This window comes from Mus musculus, chromosome X (genome assembly GCF_000001635.26).
Source record: "Mus musculus strain C57BL/6J chromosome X, GRCm38.p6 C57BL/6J".
Classification (NCBI taxonomy): Eukaryota; Metazoa; Chordata; class Mammalia; order Rodentia; family Muridae; genus Mus; species Mus musculus.
In genome coordinates, this window is record NC_000086.7 from 148,013,729 (window position 1) to 148,036,982 (window position 23,254).

Sequence of the window (23,254 nt, forward strand, 5' to 3'; positions counted from 1 at the left end):
GTATAATGTTGCTCACTTACTCTTAAGGATTATCATAGACACTGTCAAAGTTTTTACTGTCTCCTTTCGAGTGACTCACTATTATACCTCTTTGGTTAAAGAGATAAAAAGAATGAAAATAAAGCTAAGCTATTACCAGATCCATTTATTTGAATTGTACCAAGCCAACTCTTTGCTAGCTTTATAGCATTTGTATTCCACTCACTTAGTTATTCTCCCTAGAATTAAATATTTGTTTACATTCAAATATAAATTTTTAATGACCACTGGGTAGAGAAATACTCAGTAGAATAATTTGGAATATTTTTCTTTGATCTTAAAGAGTTGTATTACAGAACATTCTTAAATGTAGATGTAACTCAGTTGGTAGGGTACTTAGCTAGCATGCATAAAACCCTGAGTTCAAACCTCATTGCCATATAGTACCATTTGTAGTGGCAAGTGTCTTTAATCCTAGTGTTGAAGAGGTTGATGGAGGAGTTTAGAAGTTCAAGATCACAGTTGTATATGTAGTAAGTTACTGGCTATCATGAAATTCTGCAAGTTCCCCCCAAAATATCTCTTTACTCTCAAGTACGATGTCAAATGGTTTAGTTGGTAAAATACACAAGACAGCTAATTTTCATTATTTTTATGATACATACAAGTAATTTTCCTTGTGAAAGTGACATGGTATATAGGATAGCTCCGTAAACTATTAAATAAAAGTATTGTCATTCATTCTAGGATAAAATCACTGATAGAAATAGTCTTGAGAAGCTGATGTGGTGGCACAAGCCTATAAATCCAAACTTCGTGAAAATCACGTGTTTCAGGCTAACCTAAACAATATAATTAGGACCTCTCAAAAAGCAAAGTAGGGGAGGAATAGAGGAAGGAAGAAAGGAAGGAGGGGCTTTAAAAATACACTTATGGCTTAATCTAATCATAGACTGTCTCATTTATATTATATAACTGGGATCTTTTGCAGACAAGACAAGTCAACCTAGAAAGTCTAACAAGGAGGAATGGAAACCAATCAGAAGAGAGACAGCTACAACAAGAAAGAATCCAATTGTTCTTCAGGAGTTTACATGGCCTCTCCCAATCTCATGACCACCACATTGGCAGATCTCATGGCCACGATTCCAGAAGATCACGTAATCGATTCAGGAGAGCTCCTGTTCAGTCAGAGAGATCTCATGTCTACTCAGGTAGAACTAATAACTATACAGATAGACCACACCATGACCTCTCAGATAGACCACACAATCAACTCTCAGTGAGACCACATCCTGACCTCTCAGGTAGACCACTTCATGACTACTCAGGTAGACCACATCAAAATCATGCAGTTAGGCTTCAACATGGCCACTCAGATAGATATCATCTTACCCATACAGAGAGAGTTCTTCCTAACAACTCAGGGATAGCTCATCCTGGCCACACAGAGAGAGATAATCAAGTCCAAAGAGGGAGAGCTCATGATAACCAATCAGGATTAGCTCATCACAACCATGATGGCAGATCTCATCATGACCACTCAGGGAGAGCTTATCACGGCCATGCAAGGAGAGCTCATAACAACCAGTCATGGAGATCTGATAACAACCAGTCATGGAGAGATCTTAACCAGTCATGGAGAGGTCAGAACAACCAGTCACAGAGAGGTCATGACAACCAGTCACAGAGAGGTCATGACAACCAGTCACGTAGAGGTCATGACAACCAGTCACAGAGAGGTCATGACAACCAGTCACAGAGAGGTCATAATGATCAGTCATGGAGAGCTCATAACATCCGGTCACGGAGAGATCGTTATCACACCTCATTGAGATCTAGTAGCATCCAGTCATGGATGCTTCATGAAAGAGAAAGATACCATGGTCCAAGAGGAAGAAATGGACCAAGGGATGCATCACCACCAGGATCTGAGCCAGAAATTGACAGGTAGAAACAAAATCAGTACTTTATCAATGTTAGTACAATGTTTGGAATGATATAGAAAAGTATAAGAATTTCTGTGTCTTAATAACTAAATTAGTATTTTCCCAATTCAGACACTGCTGCACACAGTAGGAGAAACTTGTCTGGTAACAAACTATAGAAATGATCCCTGAAAGGATAGTCTTTCAGACACTGGTACAATTCAGGAGTGTATGGGAACAATTTTGTGGCTCATGATATCAACTCACATGCATATGCGATGGCCTAAGATTGTTTCCCAGTTTCTGGCCTTTCTTACTAGGCCTATGCACGACTCAGAGTAGCTACTCCTTTTGCATCTTTCAAGCTAGTAAGCAAGAAAATATACCAACAAATTGTACGAAATTGATATGATAGGATATAACTAATGGTAATCAACCTGTTTCTTTCCTTTATTTCCTTCCTTAGGAGCCTTAAAGGCTTCATCAGACAAATTATCTCTCCTTCTTTGTGTGTTTTCATGTATGTGTGTGTATGTATCTGTGTGAGAGAGAGTACATGTTTGTATGTGTGTGAGGTTGTATGTTGTTGTGCAAATTGTGATAGAGCCTGTACACATTAGTCAAGTGATTTATGTCTAAGCCCAACAAGTATATCTTACAGCAGTTTCTCCAAATCCACTCTCCAAAGTGTATGCTGTCTTTAGCTGTAGAAACTTGCCTTCAAATTATGTGAAGCAAACAGGGCAACAGCAGTAGCCAATATTATTTTGGGAGTCTCTTCTATTGCTGTGTCTAACACTTGAAGAGCAGGTTTCCTGTACCTAGCACAGGGTTTATGTTATGTAGTCTATAATCCTTGTGCTGAGAGCTGGCACTTAGAATTGTAAAACTTCATTTAAACTACATACATACATATGTTTAAATATGCACATATATGACATAAGTATTTTATTAATATTTTTAATTTCTTACTGGATATTTTCTTTATTTACATTTTAAATGTCCCCATTCTCAGTCACCCCCAGAACCCCCATCCTATCCACCCTCCCCTGCTTCTATGATAGTATTCCCCCACCCATCCACCCACTCCCACTTACCTGCCCTCCAATTACCCTACACTGGGGCATCGAGACTTCACAGGACCAAAGGACTACCACTGATGTCCAACAAGGCCATCCTTGGCTACATATGCAGCTAGAGCCATGCTTCCCACCATGTGTACTCTTTGTTTGGTGGTTTAGTCCCCGGGAACTCTGGAGGATCTGGTTGGTTCATATTGTTGTTCCTCCTATGGGGCTGCAACCCCATTCAACTCCTTCAGTACTTTATCTATCTCCTCCATTGGGGAACCTATGCTCAGTTCCATGGTTGGCTGTGAGCATCCCCCTCTGTATTTGTCAGGCATTGGCAGAGCCTCTCAGGAGACAGCTATATCTGGATCCTGTCAGCAAGCACTTCTTGGCATCCTGAAATAGTGTCTAGATTTGGTAACTGTATTTGGGATGGATCCCCAGGTGGGGCAGTCACTGGATAGCCTTTCCATCAGCTCCACACTTTGTGTATGTAACTCCTCCGATGGGTATTTTGTTCCACCTTCTAAGGAGCGAAGTATCCACACTTTTGTCTTCCTGCTTCTTGAGGTTCATGTAGTCTGTGAATTACATCTTGGGTAATAAGAACATGAATTATATCTTGGGTATTATCAGTAAGTGTATACCATATATGTTCTTTTAGTGGTTGTGTTATTAACTCACTCAGGATTATTTTTTTTTCTAGTTCCAAACATTTGCCTAAGAATTTCATGAAGTCATTGCTTTTAATACCCTGAGTAGTATTGTGTAAATGTGCCACAATTTCTGTATTCATTCCTCTGTTGAAGGACATGTGGGTTCTTTTCAGCTTCTGGCTATTATAAATATGGCTTCTCAGAATATGGTGGAGCAAGTGTCCTTGTTATATGTTAGAACACCTTTTCGGTATATTCCCAGGAGTGGTATAGCTGGATCCTCAGGTAGTAACTACTATGTCCCATTTTTCTAAGGAACTGCCAGACTGGTTTTCACCGTGGTTGTCTCAGCTTGCAATCCCACCAAAAATGGAGGAGAGTTCCTCTTTCTCCACATCCTTTTAATGACTGCTTCTGTTTCTTAAGGGGTTATGGGGCTGTGTAGATGGGTTAGATTTGTCAAATTGTATCTGCTTAGAATATTTTCCATTTCATCCAGATTTTCCAATTTAGTTGTATATAGGCTTTTGTAGTAGGATCTGATTATTTTTTCAATTTTTACAGTTTCTGTTGTTAAGACTCTTTTTCTTTCTTTCTTTCTTTCTCTCTCTCTTTCTTTCCTTCCTTCCTTCCTTCCTTCCTTCCTTCCTTCCTTCCTTCCTTCCTTCCTTCCTTCTTTCTTTCTTTCTTTCTTTCTTTCTTTCTTTCTTTCTTTCTTTCTTTCTTCCTTTCTTTCTTTCTTTTTCACATGGTAATTTCACAGTTACCTCTAGAATAAGGACTCAAAACCTAATATACCATGACCCTAAGAAAGTACTATCAAATTTTACTAACATGGATATCAATCTATTTAAATAATGGTATCATGGAATACCAGCATTAAAATATCTTCAAAACATTTTGATAAGAGGATAGTGTCTGATACAAACAGCAAAATATTTTCATGGTTTGTTTACATAGAAGTCTAAATAGGGACTATCTACAATGACACAATGAATGAATTAGGGGCTGAGACAACTTCCTTATTGATTTTTCTCTCACCTCCTTAATGTTGCACATTTTTAAAGCTGACTGAGTAGTATACTTTCAATTGTTAGTTTCTAGTATTTACATACTTCTTCAAACTTTCAAAATATAAGGAATATTATGGCTATTGGCATGCACTGTGTAGAGTCATACTTTCACTTTTGGAATTTATTTTTTTCCAGCTCATCAGTATACATAATATTTTATTTTATTTATTTTTTATTATTGGGTATTTATTTCATTTACATTTCCAATGCTATCCCAAAAGTCCCCCACACCCTCCCACACACACACACTCCCGCCTCTTGGCCCTGGCACTCCCCTGTACTGAGGCATATAAAGTCTGCAGGACCAATGGGCCTCTCTTTCCACGGATGGCCAACCAGGCCATCTTCTGATACATATGCAGCTAGAGACACGAGCTCTGAGGGGTTCTGGTTAGTTCATATGTTGTTCCACCTATAGTGTTGCAGATCCCCCAGCTTCCTGGGTACTTCCTCCAGCTCCTCCTTTGGGGGCCCTGTGATCCATCCAGTAGGTGACTGTGAGCATCCACTTCTGTGTTTTTATAGGCCCCAGAATATTCTCACAAGAGACAGCTATATCAGGGTCCTTTCAGCAAAATCTTGCTATTGTATGCAATGGTGTCAGCGTTTGGAGGCTGATTATGGGATGGATCCCCGGGTATGGCAGCCTCTAGATGGTGCATCCTTTTGTCTCAGCTCCAAAATCTTTCTCTGTAGCTACTTCTATGGGTGCCTTGCTCCCAATTCCAAGAAGGGGCAAAGTATTCACACCTTGGTCTTCGTTCTCCCCAAGCTTCATGTGTTTTGCAAATTGTATCTTATATCTTGGGTATTCTAAGTTTCTGGGCTAATATCCACTTATCAGTGAGTATATATCATGTGAGTTCTTTTGCGATTGAGTTACCTCACTCACAATGATTCCCTCCAGGTCCATCCATTTCCCTAGGAATTTCATAAATTCGTTCTTTTTAATAGCGGAGTACTACTCCATTGTGTTAATGTACCACATTTTCTGTATCCATTCCTCTGTTGAGGGGCATCTAGGTTCTTTCCAGCTTCTGTCTATTATAAGTAAGGCTGCTATCAACATAGTGGACCATGTGTCCTTCTTACCGGTTGGAACATCTTCTGCATATATGCCGAGGAGAGGTATTGTGGGAGAGCTATAAGTTTTCCTCTTAGAAATGCTTTCATTGTGTTCCATAAGTTTGGGTATGTTGTGACTTCATTTTCATTATACTCCAAAAAGTCCATAATTACTTTCTTTATTCCTTCCTTGACCAAGGTATCATTGAGAAGAGTGTTGTTCAGTTTCCACGTGAAAGTTGGCTTTCTATTATTTATTTTTTTATTGAAGATCAGCCTTAGTCCATGGTGATCTGATAGGATGCATGGGGCAATTTCAATGTTTTTGTACATGTTGAGACTTGTTTTGTGACCAATTGTGTGTTCAATTTTGGAGAAGGTCACATGAGGTGATGAGAAGAAGGTATATCCTTTTGTTTTACGATGAAATGTTCGGTAGATATTTGTCAGATCCATTTGTTTCATAACTTCTGTTAGTTTCACTGTGTCCCTGTTCAGTTTCTGTTTCCATGATCTGTCCATTGGTGAAAGTGGTGTGTTGAAATCTCCCACTATTACTGTGTGAGGTGCAATGTGTGCTTTGAGCTTTACTAAAGTTTCTTTAATAAATGTGGCTGCCCTTTTATTTGGAGCATAGATATGCAGAATTGATAGTTCCTCTTGGAGGATTTTTCCTTTGATGACAATGAAGTGCCCCTCCTTGTCTTTTTTGATGACTTTCTGTTGGAAGTCGATTTTATTAGATATTAGAATGACTACTCCAGCTTGTTTCTTCATACCTTTTGCTTGGAAAATTCTTTTCCAGCCTTTCGTTCTGAGGTAGTGTCTATCTTTTTCCCTGAGATGACTTTCCTCTAAGCACCAAAATGTTGGGTTTTGTTTGTGTAGCCAGTTTGTTAATCTATGTCTTTTTATTGGGGAGTTGAGTCCATTGATATTAAGAGATATTAAGGAAAAGTAATTGTTGCTTCCTATTATTTTTGTTGTTAAAGTTAGCATTCTGTTCTTGTGGCTGTCTTCTTTTAGGTTTGTTGACCTTCTTGCTTTTTCTAGGGCATGGTTTCCTTCCTTGTATTGTTTTTTTTTTCTGTTATTATCCAATGAAGGGATGGATTTGTGGAAAGGTAATGTGTGAATTTTGTTTTGTCGTGGAATACTTTGGTTTCTCCATCTATGGTAATTGAGAATTTGGATGGGCATAGTAGCCTGGGCTGGAATTTGTGTTCTCTTAGTGTCTGTATAACATCTGTCCAGGCTCTTCTGGCTTTCATAGTCTCTGGTGAAAAATCTGGTTTAATTTTGATAGGCCCATCTTTATATTTTACTTGACCTTTTCCCTTACTGCTTTTAGTATTCTATCTTTATTTAGTGCATTTGTTGTTCTGATTATTATGTGTCAGGAGGAATTTCTTTTCTGGTCCAGTCTATTTGGAGTTCTGCAAGCTTCATGTATGTTCATGGGCATCTATTTCTTTAAATTTGGGAAGTTTTCTTCTATAATTTTGTTGAAGATATTTGCCGGTCCTTTAAGTTGAAAATCTTCATTCTCATCCACTCCTATTATCTGTAGGTTTGGTCTTCTCATTGTGTCCTGGATTTCCTGGATGTTTTGAGTTAGGATCTTTTTGCATTTTCCATTTTCTTTGATTGTTGTGACGATGTTCTCTATGGAATCTTCTGCACCTGAGATTCTCTCTTCCAACTCTTGTATTCTGTTGCTGATGCTCGCATCTATGGTTCCAGATTTCTTTCCTAGGGTTTCTATCTCCAGTGTTACCTCACTTTGGGTTTTCTTTATTGTGTCTACTTCCCTTTTTAGGTCTTGGTTGGTTTTATTCAATTCCATCACCTGTTTGGTTGTGTTTTCATGAAATTCTTTAAGGGATTTTTGTGCTTCTTCTTTTATGTCTTTCTACCTGTTTAGCAGTGTTCTCCTGTATTTCTTTAAGTGAGTTATTAAAGTCCTTCTTGATGTCCTCTACCATCATCATGAGATATGCTTTTAATCTTGGTCTAGCTTTTCTGGTGTGTTGGGGTGCCCTGGACTGGGCAAAGTGGGAGTGCTGGGTTCTGATGATGGTGAGTGGTCTTGGTTTCTTTTAGTAAGATTCTTATGTTTACCTTTTGCCATTTAGAGATTGTTCCTCTGGTGATTTTGTTACCCTCTATCAGCAGACCTGGGAGACTAGCTCTCTCCTCTGAGTTTCAGTGGTCAGAGCAGTCTTTGCAGGGAAGCTCTCCTCTTACAGGGAAAATCCACTGTTATCTGGTGTTTGGACCTCCTCTTGGCTGAAGATGAAGGCCCAAAACAGGACCTTTCCCAGAAGCTGTGTTGCTTTGGCCTGTCACAGAAGCTGTTAGTTTCAGTAGTCCACACTCTCACCTGTACAGACTACTTTCTTCAGAGTCCCGGAACCAAGATGGCTTCCACGGATCCTGAGGGAAAGGCCTCCCAGGCCTGGCGGACACCTGTCCTCTGGCCAGGAATTGGCCGGATGTCTGGAGCCTGAAAATGGTGCTGCCTCAGAAGCTCTGTGGCTCTCATCTGTCTCAGAAGCTGTTAGCTTCTGTATTCCACACTCTAACCTGTGCAGACTACTTTCTGTGGAATCCCATAACCAAGATCCTAAAATTTCTTAATGAATGTGGAAGCCCTTGAATTTGAAGCATAGATGTTCAGAATTGAGAGTTCATCTTGGTAGATTTTTCCTTTGATGAGTATGAAGTGTCCTTATCTTTTTTGATAACTTTTTGTTGAAAGTCAATTGTATTCAGTATTAGAATGGCTACTCCAGCTTTTTTCTTGGGACCATTTAGTTGGAAATTTCTTTTCAGCCTTTAACTCTGAGTAGAGTTTTTCTTTGTCACTGAGTTGTGATTTCTTTATGAAGCAAAATGGTGGGACCTATTTACTTATGGAGTCTCTTAGTCTATGTTTTTAATGAGGAATTAGGTACATTGATGTAAGGAGTTAGTAAGGAAAAGTGATTGTTGCTTCCTGTCATTTTAGTAGTTAGAATTGGAATTATGCTTATGTGGCTAAGAGTGTAGTTTCCCTCCTTGTGTTGGAGTTTTCCATATATTATCCTTTGTAAGGCTAGATTTGTGGAAAGATACTGTGTAAATTTGTTTTTGCCATTTAAATAATTTGATTTCCTCATCTATGGTAATTGAGAGTTTTGCAGGGTATAGTAGCCTGGACTGACATTGTGATCTCTTAGGTTCTATATGACATCTGCCCAGGATCTTCTGGCTTTCATAGTCTCTGGCGAGAAGTCTGGTGTAATTCTTATTACATCTGCCTTTTATGTTACTTGATATTTTCCCTTACTGCTTGTAATATTCTTTCTTTGTTTTGTGCATTTGGTATTTTGATTATTATGTGACCAGAGGAATTTCTTTTCTGGTCCAATCTATTTGGAGTTCTGTAGGCAACTTTTATGTTCATGGCCATCTCTTTCTTTAGGTTAGGGTAGTTTTCTTCTATAGTTTTGTAGAAGGTATTTACAATGATGGGAATCTTTGCTCTCTTCTATACCTATTATCCTTAGGTTTGGTCTTCTCATTGTGTTCTGGATTTCCTGTATGTTTGGAGTTAGGAGATTTTTGCATTTTGCATTTTCTTTGACAGTGTTAATGTTTTCTATGGTATTTAATGCAACTGACATTCTCTCTTCTATCTCTTGCTGACACTTGTGTTTATGACTCCTAATGTCTTTCCTAGGTGTTCTATCTCCAGCATTTCCTCCCTTTGTGGTTTCTTTATTGTTTCTGTTTTCATTTTTAGATCCTGGATGGCCTTGTTCAATTCCTTCTCCTGTTTGGTTGTGTTTTCCTGTAATTCTGTATGGGATTTTTGTCTTTCCTCTTTAAGGGCTTCTACCTGATTACCTGTGTTCTCCTGTGTTTCTTTAAGGCTGTTAATTTATATCCTTCTTAAAGTCCTTTTTCATCATCATGAGAAGTGATTTTTAGATCTGAATCTTGCTTTTCTGGTATGATAGTGTTTCCAGGACTTGCTGTGTTGGGAGAGTTGGGTTCTGATGATGTCAAGTAACCTTGGTTTCTATTGCTTATGATCTTATGCTTGCCTCTGGTTATCTCTAGTGCTACCTGCCCTTGCTCTCTCTGGGACAGGAGCCTGTCCCTTCTGTGTTCCCGGTTGTGTCAGAACTCCTCAGATTCTTGCTGTCTCTAGTATCCTGGTATCCTTGTATCCTGAGACCCTGAGACCCTGAGACCCTGAGATCCTGAGATCCTGAGATCCTGAGATCCTGGGGATGTCATAGATCCTAGGAATCAAGGTGCTTCAGGGATCCTGAAATCCTGGCGTGACCAAGCTCCTGAGTTCCTTTGATTGTGCGTGTGTTAGAGCTCCTGGGAGTCAAGCTGCCTTTGGGATCCTGAAATCCTGGTGTGACCTAGCTCCTGAATTCCTATGATCCTATGTGTGTTAAAACACCTGGGAATTGACCTTCTTTTGGATGTTGTGTGACTCGGTATGGAGTTAGTGTCCATGTTCTGCTCAGAGCACAGGTTCAGACACAACATATGTATGTGAAGTAAACAAAATTGATGTTTTTATTAACCATTCTTGGTGTTATTTAGGGTTCCTTTCTTCTTGATCTGTGTTTCCTTCCTCCTTTTCAGTTAAATCTCAACCCTGTTTTCTTATTATCCCTTCATAGCACCCTTGTCCTATTTCACTGCTCTCTAGAGTTCCTACTCCCACTATGTTCCCTTGTACTTTCATGGTTTCTGAGGTTATACAATCACATCTACAGATTCAGATAATCCACAAACTAATATTTCTTAGTGTATTCATCCATTTGCTTGCACAATTCATAAATGTAGCATACAGCTCTAACTGATTACATATTAATACTCTAAAGATAAATAATTTGTAATGCAGAAGTTTTAAATAGGGGTCTAGAGAGGCAACTTAGGAGTTAGAGCACTTGATGTACTAGCATGGAGACTAGAGTTCAAGTCCCATCATCCACACCATGAATCAGTGATGCTACACAAACCTCTAGCCCAATTGCTGAAATGGGGAAGACAGGATAGTCACTGGGCCTTCCTAGCTTCCGAACTAGCCAAGAAAATGCAAGGTATACTGTCAAGGAGAAACCCACCTACAAGTTGGAAAGTGATAATGGAGGAAACATGCTGCCCTCTTCTTGACTCTGCATGTATCTAGAGGAATATCCATCAGCACAGATATGATGTATACATGAAATTAAATAAATCATTTGCATATGTGAAATCTGTTGGTAATAGGCGTTTTTAATTTTTTTTCTAATTTTTCACCCTTTATGACATATACCAGATCGTCTGCAATAAGAGAAAGGACTGACTATTTATGGGTACAGGAACATCGAAGAAATGAGACAGTTGAACTGAATGTAGCGGTAAGTACAATACTTTCTATTTTCTACCTCGAAATTCTATGAGGTTCCATGTATTATTTTCTTTCAACTAGGCTCTTCTTTTGAATCTTCTTTCCTTCTTCAAAATTTTAGTATTTATTTGTATTCATGATTGTGACTTGGGGATGTCACCTTCTGGGCTACATTTTTCTGACATGTTAAGCAGTCTTAGACTGATTTATCTCTAAGGGCACACTGCCTTGGATGTTCTTGCATGTGTGTACAATATCAGAAATTGAATGTTACACTTGTAAGATCAGTAAGAATAAAAGTGAAATACAGGAGCAAGGGACTCTATAATAGCACAGGCTTTGTTTGGGAAAGGATGTGTAGTGAGGAGATTTCTAGTTCAAGACATTAGAGAGCCAGAAGCCCTCTTAGACACAAGAATAGTTAGAGGGTGGGAAAGGGAGAAGGGGACAGAAAATTTTCCCTTTTGATGGGATCTTGGCCATTGCAAGACTAGCCAGTCAATGTTAAGTTACAGAATGCCAGAGGATCATTATGACTTGACTAGCCATTACTGGGGAGTAGAAATAATAAGAGAGACAGGAATATAGAAAAGCAACTTACTTTAGTTATAGGGGTGAAATTTGGGTATTGTTGTGGTTAACCAAGATACAGAAGCTTTACAAAATGGCCAAGCCCATAGTTAAGAATATTAAGAACCAAGGAAAGAAGGGAATATTGTTTAAATGCTAAGACTTGCTATTGAGAATTTTTTAAAAATCACCTCGTACTGAGTAAGGATGTATTTTCAATCGTTTATCTCAATGTTTTCCATTTAGCTAGAAGACGGCTACAGCAGTGCTGAAGAGAGTGATGAAAGTTTTGACAGGTAACTTTACACAGACTTTGTATAGTGCTTAGAGGAAAAAATATTTAAAAAGGGCCTTGAATATTAAATCAGCACATGGCCTTTGTGGGTAGATACTACCATTTCCATATTACAGAAGGATACATTGAAACTGAGGAACTAGTGCTGGTTGTTGCTTGTTTCTGGCACTACTGGGAACGAATTGTAGCATCACGTGCACACACTGAGTGAAAAGATATATCACGGAACTGTGCATGAACTCTACTCCAGCCGAGGAAGGGGGTGTTTTCTTTTGTGTTGTTTTGGCTTTTAACTTCACCCAAATCATACAATCAATAAAAGCTTGAAGATATATTCAAACACAGTTTGTGTTTCTACAAATATATATGGGTATTTTACTGTCCATATTGCCTTTCCACACCTACAATTACAGAGAAGGTATGATTCTTACAGTACTAGAATGCTCAGTACATTTTGTTGCTTAAACAGTTTCTATAGCTGTAGACAGTGGATTTAGTCTTGGTGAGTAGGAAAAGGATAATCACAACCAGGGAGAAAGAGTGGAAAGGGGTTGATTTTTCAGACAGGTAAGTTATAGAGGAAATGTTTGTCGTGTCTTTGGGAGTGCAGCCTTTCTCAGTTCTTGGTGAACTCAGCTTTAGACAGGTAAGAAAACTCAGTATCCTCCAAAGACAGGTGATTTCTAGATCTTGTCTTGCAGATTTGAAAAATGAAATTCCTGGGCCTTGGGGTGGCAGGGGAGGGTTAGGATGAAGCATTTTATTGTGGCCAGCTTAGAAGAATGCATGGTTCCTATAGAGGAAGGGTGTGCATCCAGCGACACAGGACCATTGAAATGGTAGTCTGGGGACTAGTTTAAGAACTTAGGACAAAAGATGGTGTGAGGTATAAGTAGGGAAATACACCTGTAAGTCCAGTAGGGCACCCAATATAAGGTGTCTGGCACATCCTCACAGTCTCAAGTCACTTCTTCCTGCAGAGCTTCTAGGCAGGACTAAGAGATACTAAGAAACCAGGAAATATAAATCTCTTCTGATGTTCTTGGTCTCCAGAAAAAACATTCTCAGACCTGCGGTTTTAAGAGCCTAGCATATTAGAAAACATGCTCAATCAAAGATCATGATGTATCATATGTTAAAACACAAAATGAAAATGCTGTCAAAATGTCGCTAGGTGGAGAATTTAGTACAATATAAAAAAAATGTTCCCAGGGTCAACTGAAGTAAATGAGTCACAGACTAAAAATTTCTCTAAAGGCTTAAGCTCAACCAGTAGCTCAACAACCAGATTTGAAAGCTCGAGTTATTTAACGAGATAAAACATTAGTAGCCCTCTCACCACCCCCACACATGAGGAGTATGCCGCAAAACATGCCTGCCTGGCATCTACCATTACCTCACTTAACACTTTAGTACAGGACCCATCCATCATCTCCCAGCTTGGTAGGTTGCATGTCCAGGTTTGTTGGCTGCTGTCTGCTAGAGACACACATGCCTGAAATTGTAGTTTTGCCCTGAGTTCCCTCTTGCTAGAAGGTTATGGGGAAGTATCTACTTCCTAGATCATTCTAGCTCTTGGCAGAATCTTGCTGCTTGTCAGAGTCCATTCTTTTAAAACCAAAACCTGAACTACCTCTCTCTCCCTCCTGTAAGAGACCAGTTCTGTCTTCAACAAAACTAAGACATATTTCTTCTGAAATTGCAACCTTCTTACTGTCCTTCCTGGCTTCCACTTCTATCTTTGTCCTATAGATTGCATTAGGCTAACCCAGGAATATATTGTTGTATTGTTTTCCTTTGGCTTTTGATTTGGGGGAAGGGTTCGGTGGGTTTTTTCTTTGGTTTGTTGTTTTGTTTTCTTTTATTTAGTTTTGAGGCAGGGTTTCTCTATGTAGGCTTGACTGTCCTAGAATTCACTCTGTAGGCCAGCCTGGCTATGAATTCAAAGATATGCCTGTCTCTACCTCCCATGTGCTTGGGTTAAAGGCATGTACTACCACTACAGCTTGGTGGTATATTGAGGAAGGAAGGAAGGAAGGAAGGAGGGAGGGAGGGAGGGAGGGAGGGAGGGAGGGAGGGAGGGAGGGAAATTTTTTATAAGGAAACTAATATGAAAGTAGTCAGTAGAGTGCCTGTGTAGAATCTTTTAGTGCTGAGTTCCATGACTAGCACTGCAAAAGGAAGGGAGGGAGGCAAGGATGGAGGGAGAGGTAAAGGAAGGGGAGGAAGGAATGTAATATTGATCTAATTTATAAATATTACTAACATTGAACTAACATCGAACTTTCATCCTCTCCTCAAACACTGTTTAGTCCACTCAAGGCCTAAAAGTAACAGTATTTATAACAATACAGAAAGTAACTTGGTCATGCAGAACTACTGACTATAACAACTAAAATAACTATCCCAAAAGCAACACAGCCTTTGGACATTTGTTGTTTTATGGCAAAGTGAGACTGTATATGATAAAACTTTTCCCCGGGATTAATTTACCTCCCCAGTAAAATCTTCCTTCTTAGACTGGGAAATAGTCCAGTTTTTTAATGTCTAACATGTATGTTTCCCTTGGTTCGTTACCCAGAAATGCATAATAGCAGGTTTACTGGTCTATGTCTGCAACCACAAGACTCAGGAGGTAGAGGCAATAGTATCCAAAGTTCAAAGCCATCTTCATGTATATAGTGATATTAATTCCAGCCTTGGATACATGAGACAATGTCTCAATTTTTTTCTATACTGATTACTGACATGAAGCCCTATTACAACAAAGCATAAACCAGACCCATTAGCAGCCATACCTGAGGCCTTTTGCAACAAATATCAAAGGAAGCCGGACTGGCTTTTGTACTAATTCCTGTATAACCAGGCTACCTTTAAAGTCAAGATCCTCCTGCCCCAAATCTTGGTTTGAGGGATTCTTGGTATGTGCTACCACATTTTTTTCCATTGTCTTTTTATTGGGTGAGAGACCTCAAGGTCGTGATATTATAGGATGGCTTCAACCTTCTATCTAATCAGACTGCCCTTAAATGCAAATCCTTCTGCATCAATCTCCAGGTTTAGGGGATTCTAGATATGTGATCCTACTTTCAATTTTTGGTCCCATGTTCATTGGAGTATTTATGATGCTAAGAATGGGACTCCGGTTTCACTCAAGCTAGCAAGTGCTCTACCACTTCTCTGCACTCTCAACACTCCAGCTAACATTTTTGTAATTTTCTTCCTTTTTGCTTAACTTTGAGAATCATTTTATGAGTTAGAAAAATGACATAGAGACAGGGCAGATGAGTTGCAAAAATCAGCAGCTGCCAGGAGGAGGGAGATGGAGAAGCAAAAGAAAGGAAGTCCTCCTGACTTTTAACATAGGGTCCAAGAAAGCCTACATACTCATCAGCTGTGTGGGGAAGTATGCGGAGAAAGAATAAGAGTGGCCAGACTGTCTGAACAGGCTTAGGAGTTTAAGCACTATTTAAAAAGTAATATAAATGAGGAAAGGAAACGTTAACAGTTTTGAAGTTAGGACTCAGAAAAGTAGTTAGGTATAGTTGTACATAACAGCAAGCAACTGCTTTGTTGTTTGGTTTGTTTGTTTGGTTGGTTGGTTGGTTGGTTGGTTGGTTGGTGTTTTGTTGTTGTTGTTGTTGTTGTTGTTATTTTTGTTCTTTTTTTTGAGAGGGTTTCATAGACAAGGCTGTCCTCAAACACTGTTTCCAAGGATATTCATGAGCTCCTGATCAATCTGACTGTACTGGCTAGTGTTGTGTTAAGTTGACACAGCTGGAGTTATCACAGAGAAAGGAGCTTCAGTTGAGGAAATGCCTCCATGAGATCCAACTGTAAGGCATTTTCTCAATTAGTGATCAAGGGGGAAAGGCCCATTTTGGGTGGGACAATTTATGGGCTGGTAGTCTTGGGTTCTATAAGAGAGCAGCCTAAGCAAGCCAGAGGAGGCAAGCCAGTAAAGAATATTTCTCCATGGCCTCTGCATCAGATTCTGCTTCCTGACCTGCTTGAGATCCAGTCCTGACTTCCTTGGTGATGAACAGCAGTATGGAAGTGTAAGCCAAATAAACCTTTTTCACTTCAGCTTGCTTCTTGTTCATGATGTTTATGCAGGAATAGAAACTCTGACTAAGACACTGCCTCTACCTACCAAGAAGTAAAATTATAAGGCACAGCTTTGATGAATTTTACTAAGCTACAATTTTTATATTATGTAGTTAGACTACACAGTTCTGTGGCTTTTAGTAGATTATGAGGTGTGCAGTCTTCATCCTGATGTAATTTTTGAACATTTTCACTGTTTGCCTCCAAATTGCCATGCTCCTACTGAGACACTCTTCATGCAGACCTTTCTTGCCCCATGTTCTCTGCATCCTAGTCCAAGACACTCACAAATCCATTTTCATCCTATGGAAGTTTAGATTACTTTTGTTCCAAAATATACTACACTTAAAAAGGAGTAGAACTGGATTCCTGTCTAACAGGTGAAAACTCACCTAAAGATGTAAAGTAAATTGATTACAATACCTAGCGATAGGAGTATAATTCAGTGGTAAAGCACACAATGCATTAGAGGCCTGAGTTTTCTCAACAGCAGGGAAAAGCCTGAAGACATACTCCATGACTCAGAATATGGGTTCTACAGGGAGCATAGATATTAATTGACTGCACCTTCTCCTTTTAGACCTCTTTGTGTCTGAGACCTTCAGACACAAAGTTGAAGGCCCCAAAGTTGCTTATCTGATAGGAGGCCACTATAGCGACTTACTAATTATTGTGCCTTAATTGACAGTTGCTGGAGACCTGAAGTTGATGCTGAATTTGTTGATGGTACATACACCACAATTAAGACTCTAACATGTCACCCAAAAAGAGTGAGACTAAACTTCGATGTTGTAGTGCAGACTGACCGGGTACTTATGATGAAATGGCAGAATTGCTTACTCATTAGATATTAAAGAAGCCATGTTCATTTTAGGTCAACTTGAAATCAATAATGTTATCTTTTACATATAGGAAACATGAGACCCCCTTAATACACATGGAATCTTTTCCCATTCTCTGCCTTTGTGAGGGACAAAAATGTTAGGAAAATAAGCCAACCTCTTTTACGTGTGTTTATAATTATCTTTGTCTGCCTCTCTGTCTTTGTGCATCTGTCTCTGAGTCTGTTTCTGTTTCTTTCTCAGTCAGTCAGTATGTCTGTCTATATATCCAGCTACCCGTCTATCCATCTGTCTACACTATCATCCTCCCTCTCACACTGTGAGCATGGATGTGTGCATGTGCATGTCCACATGTCTTCCTGATCCCTGGAACTGCAGCTGCAGCCACATGTGAGCTACCTAATGTAAGCGCCTGGAAATAACCTCAGGTAACTACCTGCTGAGCCCCCTCTCCAGACTGATTTTCAAACAAACCTCTGTTGAAACACAAATTTAGCCCATAATCCTTTATACTTAAATGCTCAGCCGCATACAGGCTTAGAGTGATTCTCACAAAAGAAAGCAAGCATGTTTAGTAGACTATGTACTAGAGCAAAGAAGCAAATTAATACATGGCAAAAGACTTTTAAAAGGGATTGAAATTAAAAGAACTTTCTAACATTCTTCATTGAGCAATGAGCTGACATAAGAAAAGTATACTAATCGATCAGGATTCTGATTATATTAGGGGAAGACGTACGTAACACATAAGTAAGGCAGACTAGTGCAGAGAATCATGAGACCAAGGACATCATAAACTCTTATATAAATGCTCTTTCTTATAAAAACAGAAAAAAATAAAGTGTGTGTACGTGTGTGAGTGTGTGTGTGTGTGTGTGTGTGTGTGTGTGTGTGTTTCATAAGTGGAAAACAGAAAACATACAAACTACCTCAATCTCACAACAATGCTAACCCTTTCTAACTTGGGTTTTAAGATGAAAAGGGAATGTCTGAATGATGAGGAAAAACCTTGGCTTTGTGGTCATGTATATAAGATGAAGCTGGAATGAAGTATGACTAAAGGCAGCCTTAGAGGTACTCTCCTCAGCTGTACAGTAAGACCAATAGGAAGACATTGGTATCTAGGATTGCTCTCACATAATAGATTGTAAATCCTGAATATAGGGCAGTCATTTTAATTTGAGCATGTAGAATTAAGCCTGCCATTTGTTCTACAGTGAAAGATACCACTGCTTGGTCTTTGTAGTAATATGTTCTTCCATTAAAGGTCTAGGATTTTGCTGTTTATTGTGGGTGAAGTACATAGTGACCTCAGGGGTAGACCAAGGACCAGGCAAACCACCGGTGATTCTGGAGTCTCAAGGAGAGCTGGTGTACATTCTCCAAACTTAAACAGGCATCAGCCCCGCTCAGAATCTTCTCAAACCATCTCAGTATGCTCCTTTTGTCTTTTTCTGGTACCTTGAACACCCTTTTTAGCCCAATCAGATTTCAAACTTCCATTACCTGCATTTATAGGTGAATAACAACAGGCCTGCCTGCCTCCTTGCCTGCTCAATTGCTTCCTTTGTTCATTGTTCTTTTTTCTTTTCTTTTCTTTTTTAGAATTTTGAGTCACAGGTAGCCCAGGCTGACCTCTATCTAATTCAGTATTGTAGCAAGGATGACTGAATACCTGGCCCTCCTGCCTCCAACTCCAAGTACTGGATTTCATTGTGGGCTACACTGTGCTCTCTAGTCTATATTTAATAATCAAATTTCAGGAGTTTTTGCTAAATTGTTAAGCTCCCCAACTTAAAGAATTTTTCTCTCTTTCACAGACTAACCTGTCGCTCCATGCTAGATACACTATACTAAGGAATCTTCGAGAAGCCAGGATGAGCAATAATAGAATGAGAAGACCTGAAGACTAAACTGCCTTTTCCTTCGGGCGTTGGCAGCTAGCTAATTGCACTGAACCACACTTGAGAGCATACGTACATTCATATAATGTTCGAGTTTGGACTGTTCTTGTTAATGTACTTTCTTAGGATTAAATGTCAGGATTCTGTTCATACTAAGCTATTTGAAGAAAAAGTGTTTAGTACTGTTTGCATAAAAGAACAAGGAGATGAGCAAGATGAATGCTGGTTTCAATGGGGTTGTTTTAAGAAATCAGCTATTTTCAGAATACATGGGATTTTTTTTTTCAATGTTAGAGAAACTGTGTAATTTACCATAATCCTTAAGCTCTGGAACCCATACAAGTGATAAGAAGGTTTTATGCACAAAAGCAATCCATGTGAATGACTTCAACTGTATGAGTATTACACTAGTAAGCTTTTTTTTTTCTTTTCCATTTTACTGTAACATGAAAGGCAACTTAATTTTTTCTTACTTTTGTCAGAATTCTACATGTAACTTTTTTATTGTTGGATTTGCAAACACATGAAATTCAATAAAGAGTTGTGAACATTGTTATTTCTTTTTTGTGTTTGTTTGTTTGTTTGTTTGTTTGTTTGTTTGTTTCAGTTCTATGACTGGAGCCCAGGCAGCCCTTAGGGTCAGTGAGATAACACTGCTGACACCAAGCCTGCCCAAATCTTAGAACTCTTTCCTACAAATTTTCCTCTAACATCCTTCATGTACACACACACACACACACACAGACACACACACACACACACACACACACACACACACATATGTGCACACAACATAAACACTAAAGAAAATGTAATTTACCTTTTTTGGGGGATCTTTTTGTTATTTTGTCTTTTTTTCCCCAGAGCTGAGGACTGAACCCAGGACCTTGCTCTTGCTAGAAAAGCACTCTACCAATGAGCTAATAGCATTTGAAATGTAAATGAAGAAAATATATAATTAAAAAATTAAAAAAAAATAAATAAAATTTATAAAGAACCAGGGCCTTAAGCATGGCAGGTAATTCTTTACTATTGTGCTCTCTCTCCAGCTCAAATAACATTTAAATACAAATGCCATTTTTTTCCTGACTATGAATATTTGGAGTAAGTAATAATAATCTTGCCATGGATGAATCATCAAAATAAGTTTTGGACCTCAGCTCCCAGCTATACATTCCAAATAGTGACACTGTAATTTTATTTCTTTTGAAGGTGTGTATGATGGTTCATTTCAGTTATTGATGAGCTCTAGAGTAAATTAGGAGAGCATATGTGCTTCTCGAGGATGGTCTTGTGTATGTCCATTAAGGTAGGAAGAGCCACTCAGTATGGGTGACATCATTCCCTGGGCTGTGATTTTACTGTGTGAAAAGGATAAAGTGCATGAATACAAGCTTTCATGCCTGTCCCAAGTTCCCATTGCTCTGATTTCATAACCCTGACACTCTGTAACCTTAAAAGTGAACTACAATACCCCTTTCTTTCTTCCATAAGTTGCTTTTATCCGGTTGTTTGTTTGTTTGTTTTTGTTTGTTTGTTTGTTTGTTTGTTTCGAGACAGAGTTTCTCTGAATGGCTGTGGCTGTCCTGAAACTCACTCTATAGACCAGGCTGGTCTCGAACTCAGAAATCCACCTGCCTCTGCCTCCCAAGTGCTGGGATTAAGGGCATGCAGCACCAAGTGCAGCTTTTTCTGTTTTTTTTTTTTTTCTTTTTCTTTTTCTTTTTTTTTTTTTAGCACAGTGACATGAATATAAATAAGGAGCCAGTACTTTTAAGAATAACAAAGGAAGTCTCATCCTCACATTGAGTGGCTTCTCTGAGGATAATTAGATACAGTGTAGTGACATGAGAACAATTCAAGTCTATACTTTCGCACTGTTTCCTTAACAAAATTAACAATGGCTTAAAATTATTTATATTATTGGACTGAAAAATGTAGCGATCATTGAGGCAGTCCTCAAGTTTTTGGTTATCCTGCCTCAGCCTCCAAGATCCACGGAATGTAGATGTGCTTGGCTCTGGCTTGCCCTGCCCTGCCCTAATATCATTTATATGGCCAATTACTTTGAGAGCAAATGTGTATTCTCCCTTTAAAAAATATTATGAATTGTGAAAGATTTGTATGTATTTTCTAATTTTTTTTTGCTGTCATTGTGTTCCCTTTTATTTGTTCAGCTCTTGAAAAAGGGAGTAACATAGGGTTATTGCCTTTCTTTCTTTCTTTCTTTCTTTCTTTCTTTCTTTCTTTCTTTCTTTCTTTCTTTCTTTCTTTCTTTCTTTCTTCCTTCCTTCCTTCCTTCCTTCCTTCCTTCCTTCCTTCCTTCCTTCCTTCTTTCTTTCTTTCTTTCTTTCTTTCTTTCTTTCTTTCTTTCTTTCTTTCTTTCTTTCTTTCTGTTTTATTTTATTAAATATTTTCTTTATTTACATTTCAAATGCTATCCAGACAGTTCCCTACACCCTCCCCCACCCTGCTTCCCTACCCACCAACTCCCACATCTTGACCCTGGTGTTCCCCTGTACTGGGGTATATAAAGTTTCCAAGACCTAGGGGCCTCTCTTCCCAATGATGGCCTACTAGGCCATCTGCTACATATGCAGCTAGAGACACGAGCTCTGGGGTACTGTTAAGTTCATACTGTTCTTACACCTATAGGTTTGCAGACCCCTTCAGTTCAGTGTGTACCTTCTCTATCTCCTCCTTTGGGGACCCTGTGTTCCATCCTATAGATGACTGTGAGCATCCACTTCTGTATATTTGCCAGGCAATTGCATAGCCTCATAGGAGACAGCTATATCAGGGACCCTTCAGCAAAATCTTGCTGGCATATGTAATAGTGTCTGGGTCTGGTGGCTGATTATGAGATGGATACCCGGGTGTGGCACTCTCTGGATAGTCCATCCTTTCGTGGGGCTCATGTATTCCAGGCTGGCCTCCTGCTTGCTATGACACCAAGGATAACTTTGAACTTTTGGGCTTCCTGCCTCCATCTTCCAAGTGCTGAGGTTATAGGTGCTACAGTCTTTGTGTATGCCAAATAAGCCCTCTACCAAATGAGCTGCATCTTCAGCCCAAAAATATTTCTTCTGGTACAAAATTAATACATCGTCATTGGAGAAATTTGAAAAGGCATAAAATGCAAAAATATACATACCCACATATGGCCATTGCATTGTTGAACCTCATGATAGAAAAAGTACAAATTTGTTCCTATTAAAAAAATCTTAAGATAATTCTGCACAGTGCTACAACAACTGTAGTGAGACGTTCCACTCATAGTGTGACTTATTGGCAAACTTCACTTACCAATACATTCCTAAGAGTTGAAAAATGTTCTCACTCTCTAAGATTAATTGAAACTTCTATGCTAAGTGAAAGTGGCAAAGAAACCAGCTGCCTTTACTGTTTATGTCGATATTAATATTAATTAGAAAATTAATAATAAATTAATAAATCAAAAACTCGCTAGACCACAATAAGAAAGCTACCAAAAGGCAATATATAAATCATAGCAGTCCAATATTGATATTGCACCTTGTTCTAATTTGGTATATGATGTTGTGCTTAAAATATGACTGTAGAGCTGATACTAAAACATGATTGAGTGCAGGAGAATCTTTCATGACAAGGAATTATCTGGGAAAAAATGTTGATAGTGCCTTCATATTCAAGAGGAACAAGAAAAAGAAATAAAATGCAGAGTATGGCATCTATCTTACATTTATAGTGGCCCTTTTTTAAATAATGGAAACTATTCTTCATGTGCCTGCTAAATTATGAATAATAGAAATAAGGTACTTTTCTGTATTAATACTGATAATTGAATAATGCATGTAGTCCTTCGGACATTCTCCTGCAAAATACAAAGATTTCAAACTGAAGGGTTTTTTTTCAATTATAAAATTGTTAAAATTGTATTATTTGTGTGTGTGATTACATATTCTCAAGAGTATAAATGCCACTGGGACTCACATGTGGAAATCAAAAGACAGCTTGGCTGACCCAGTTAATCTACCACCATAGTTGGTATCTGAAGATTGAGTTTTTTTAAAGGTTATTTACTTTATGTATATGAGTACACTATTGTTGTCTTCAGACACAACAGAAGAGTGCATTGGATTCCATTACAGATGGTTGTGAGCCACCATGTGTTTGCTGGGAATTGAACTCTGGGAATTGAGCACAGGACCTCTGGAAGACTGATTTCAAGTCTTCAGGTTTGCATGGCAAGTTCTTTTAAGTCCGAGCCATCTCACTGGCACCGTCTCACTGTTCAAAAATACTGTCATACTTTTGTATGTTGTAGATGATGAGTGTGAGTGAGGGTGCATGGGCATGCCTGGCTCAGGTTCTCTCCTTTCAAT

The 23,254-nt window shown here is 38.9% G+C and overlaps 1 protein-coding gene across 1 annotated transcript in view; it reads left to right on the forward strand.

The window, feature by feature from the left end:
* Window positions 1-19,446, forward strand: part of Gm15080 (predicted gene 15080) — a 40,182-nt gene extending 20,736 nt beyond the window's left edge. Inside the window, exons 4-7 of the mRNA NM_001198988.1 lie at window positions 971-1,929; window positions 11,101-11,182; window positions 11,989-12,038; window positions 18,807-19,446. Coding sequence (NP_001185917.1) covers window positions 971-1,929; window positions 11,101-11,182; window positions 11,989-12,038; window positions 18,807-18,843 — 1,128 coding nt within the window. The 3' untranslated portion in view covers window positions 18,844-19,446. The remainder of the gene's footprint in view (window positions 1-970; window positions 1,930-11,100; window positions 11,183-11,988; window positions 12,039-18,806) is intronic.
* The last annotated feature ends 3,808 nt before the right edge of the window (window positions 19,447-23,254 follow it).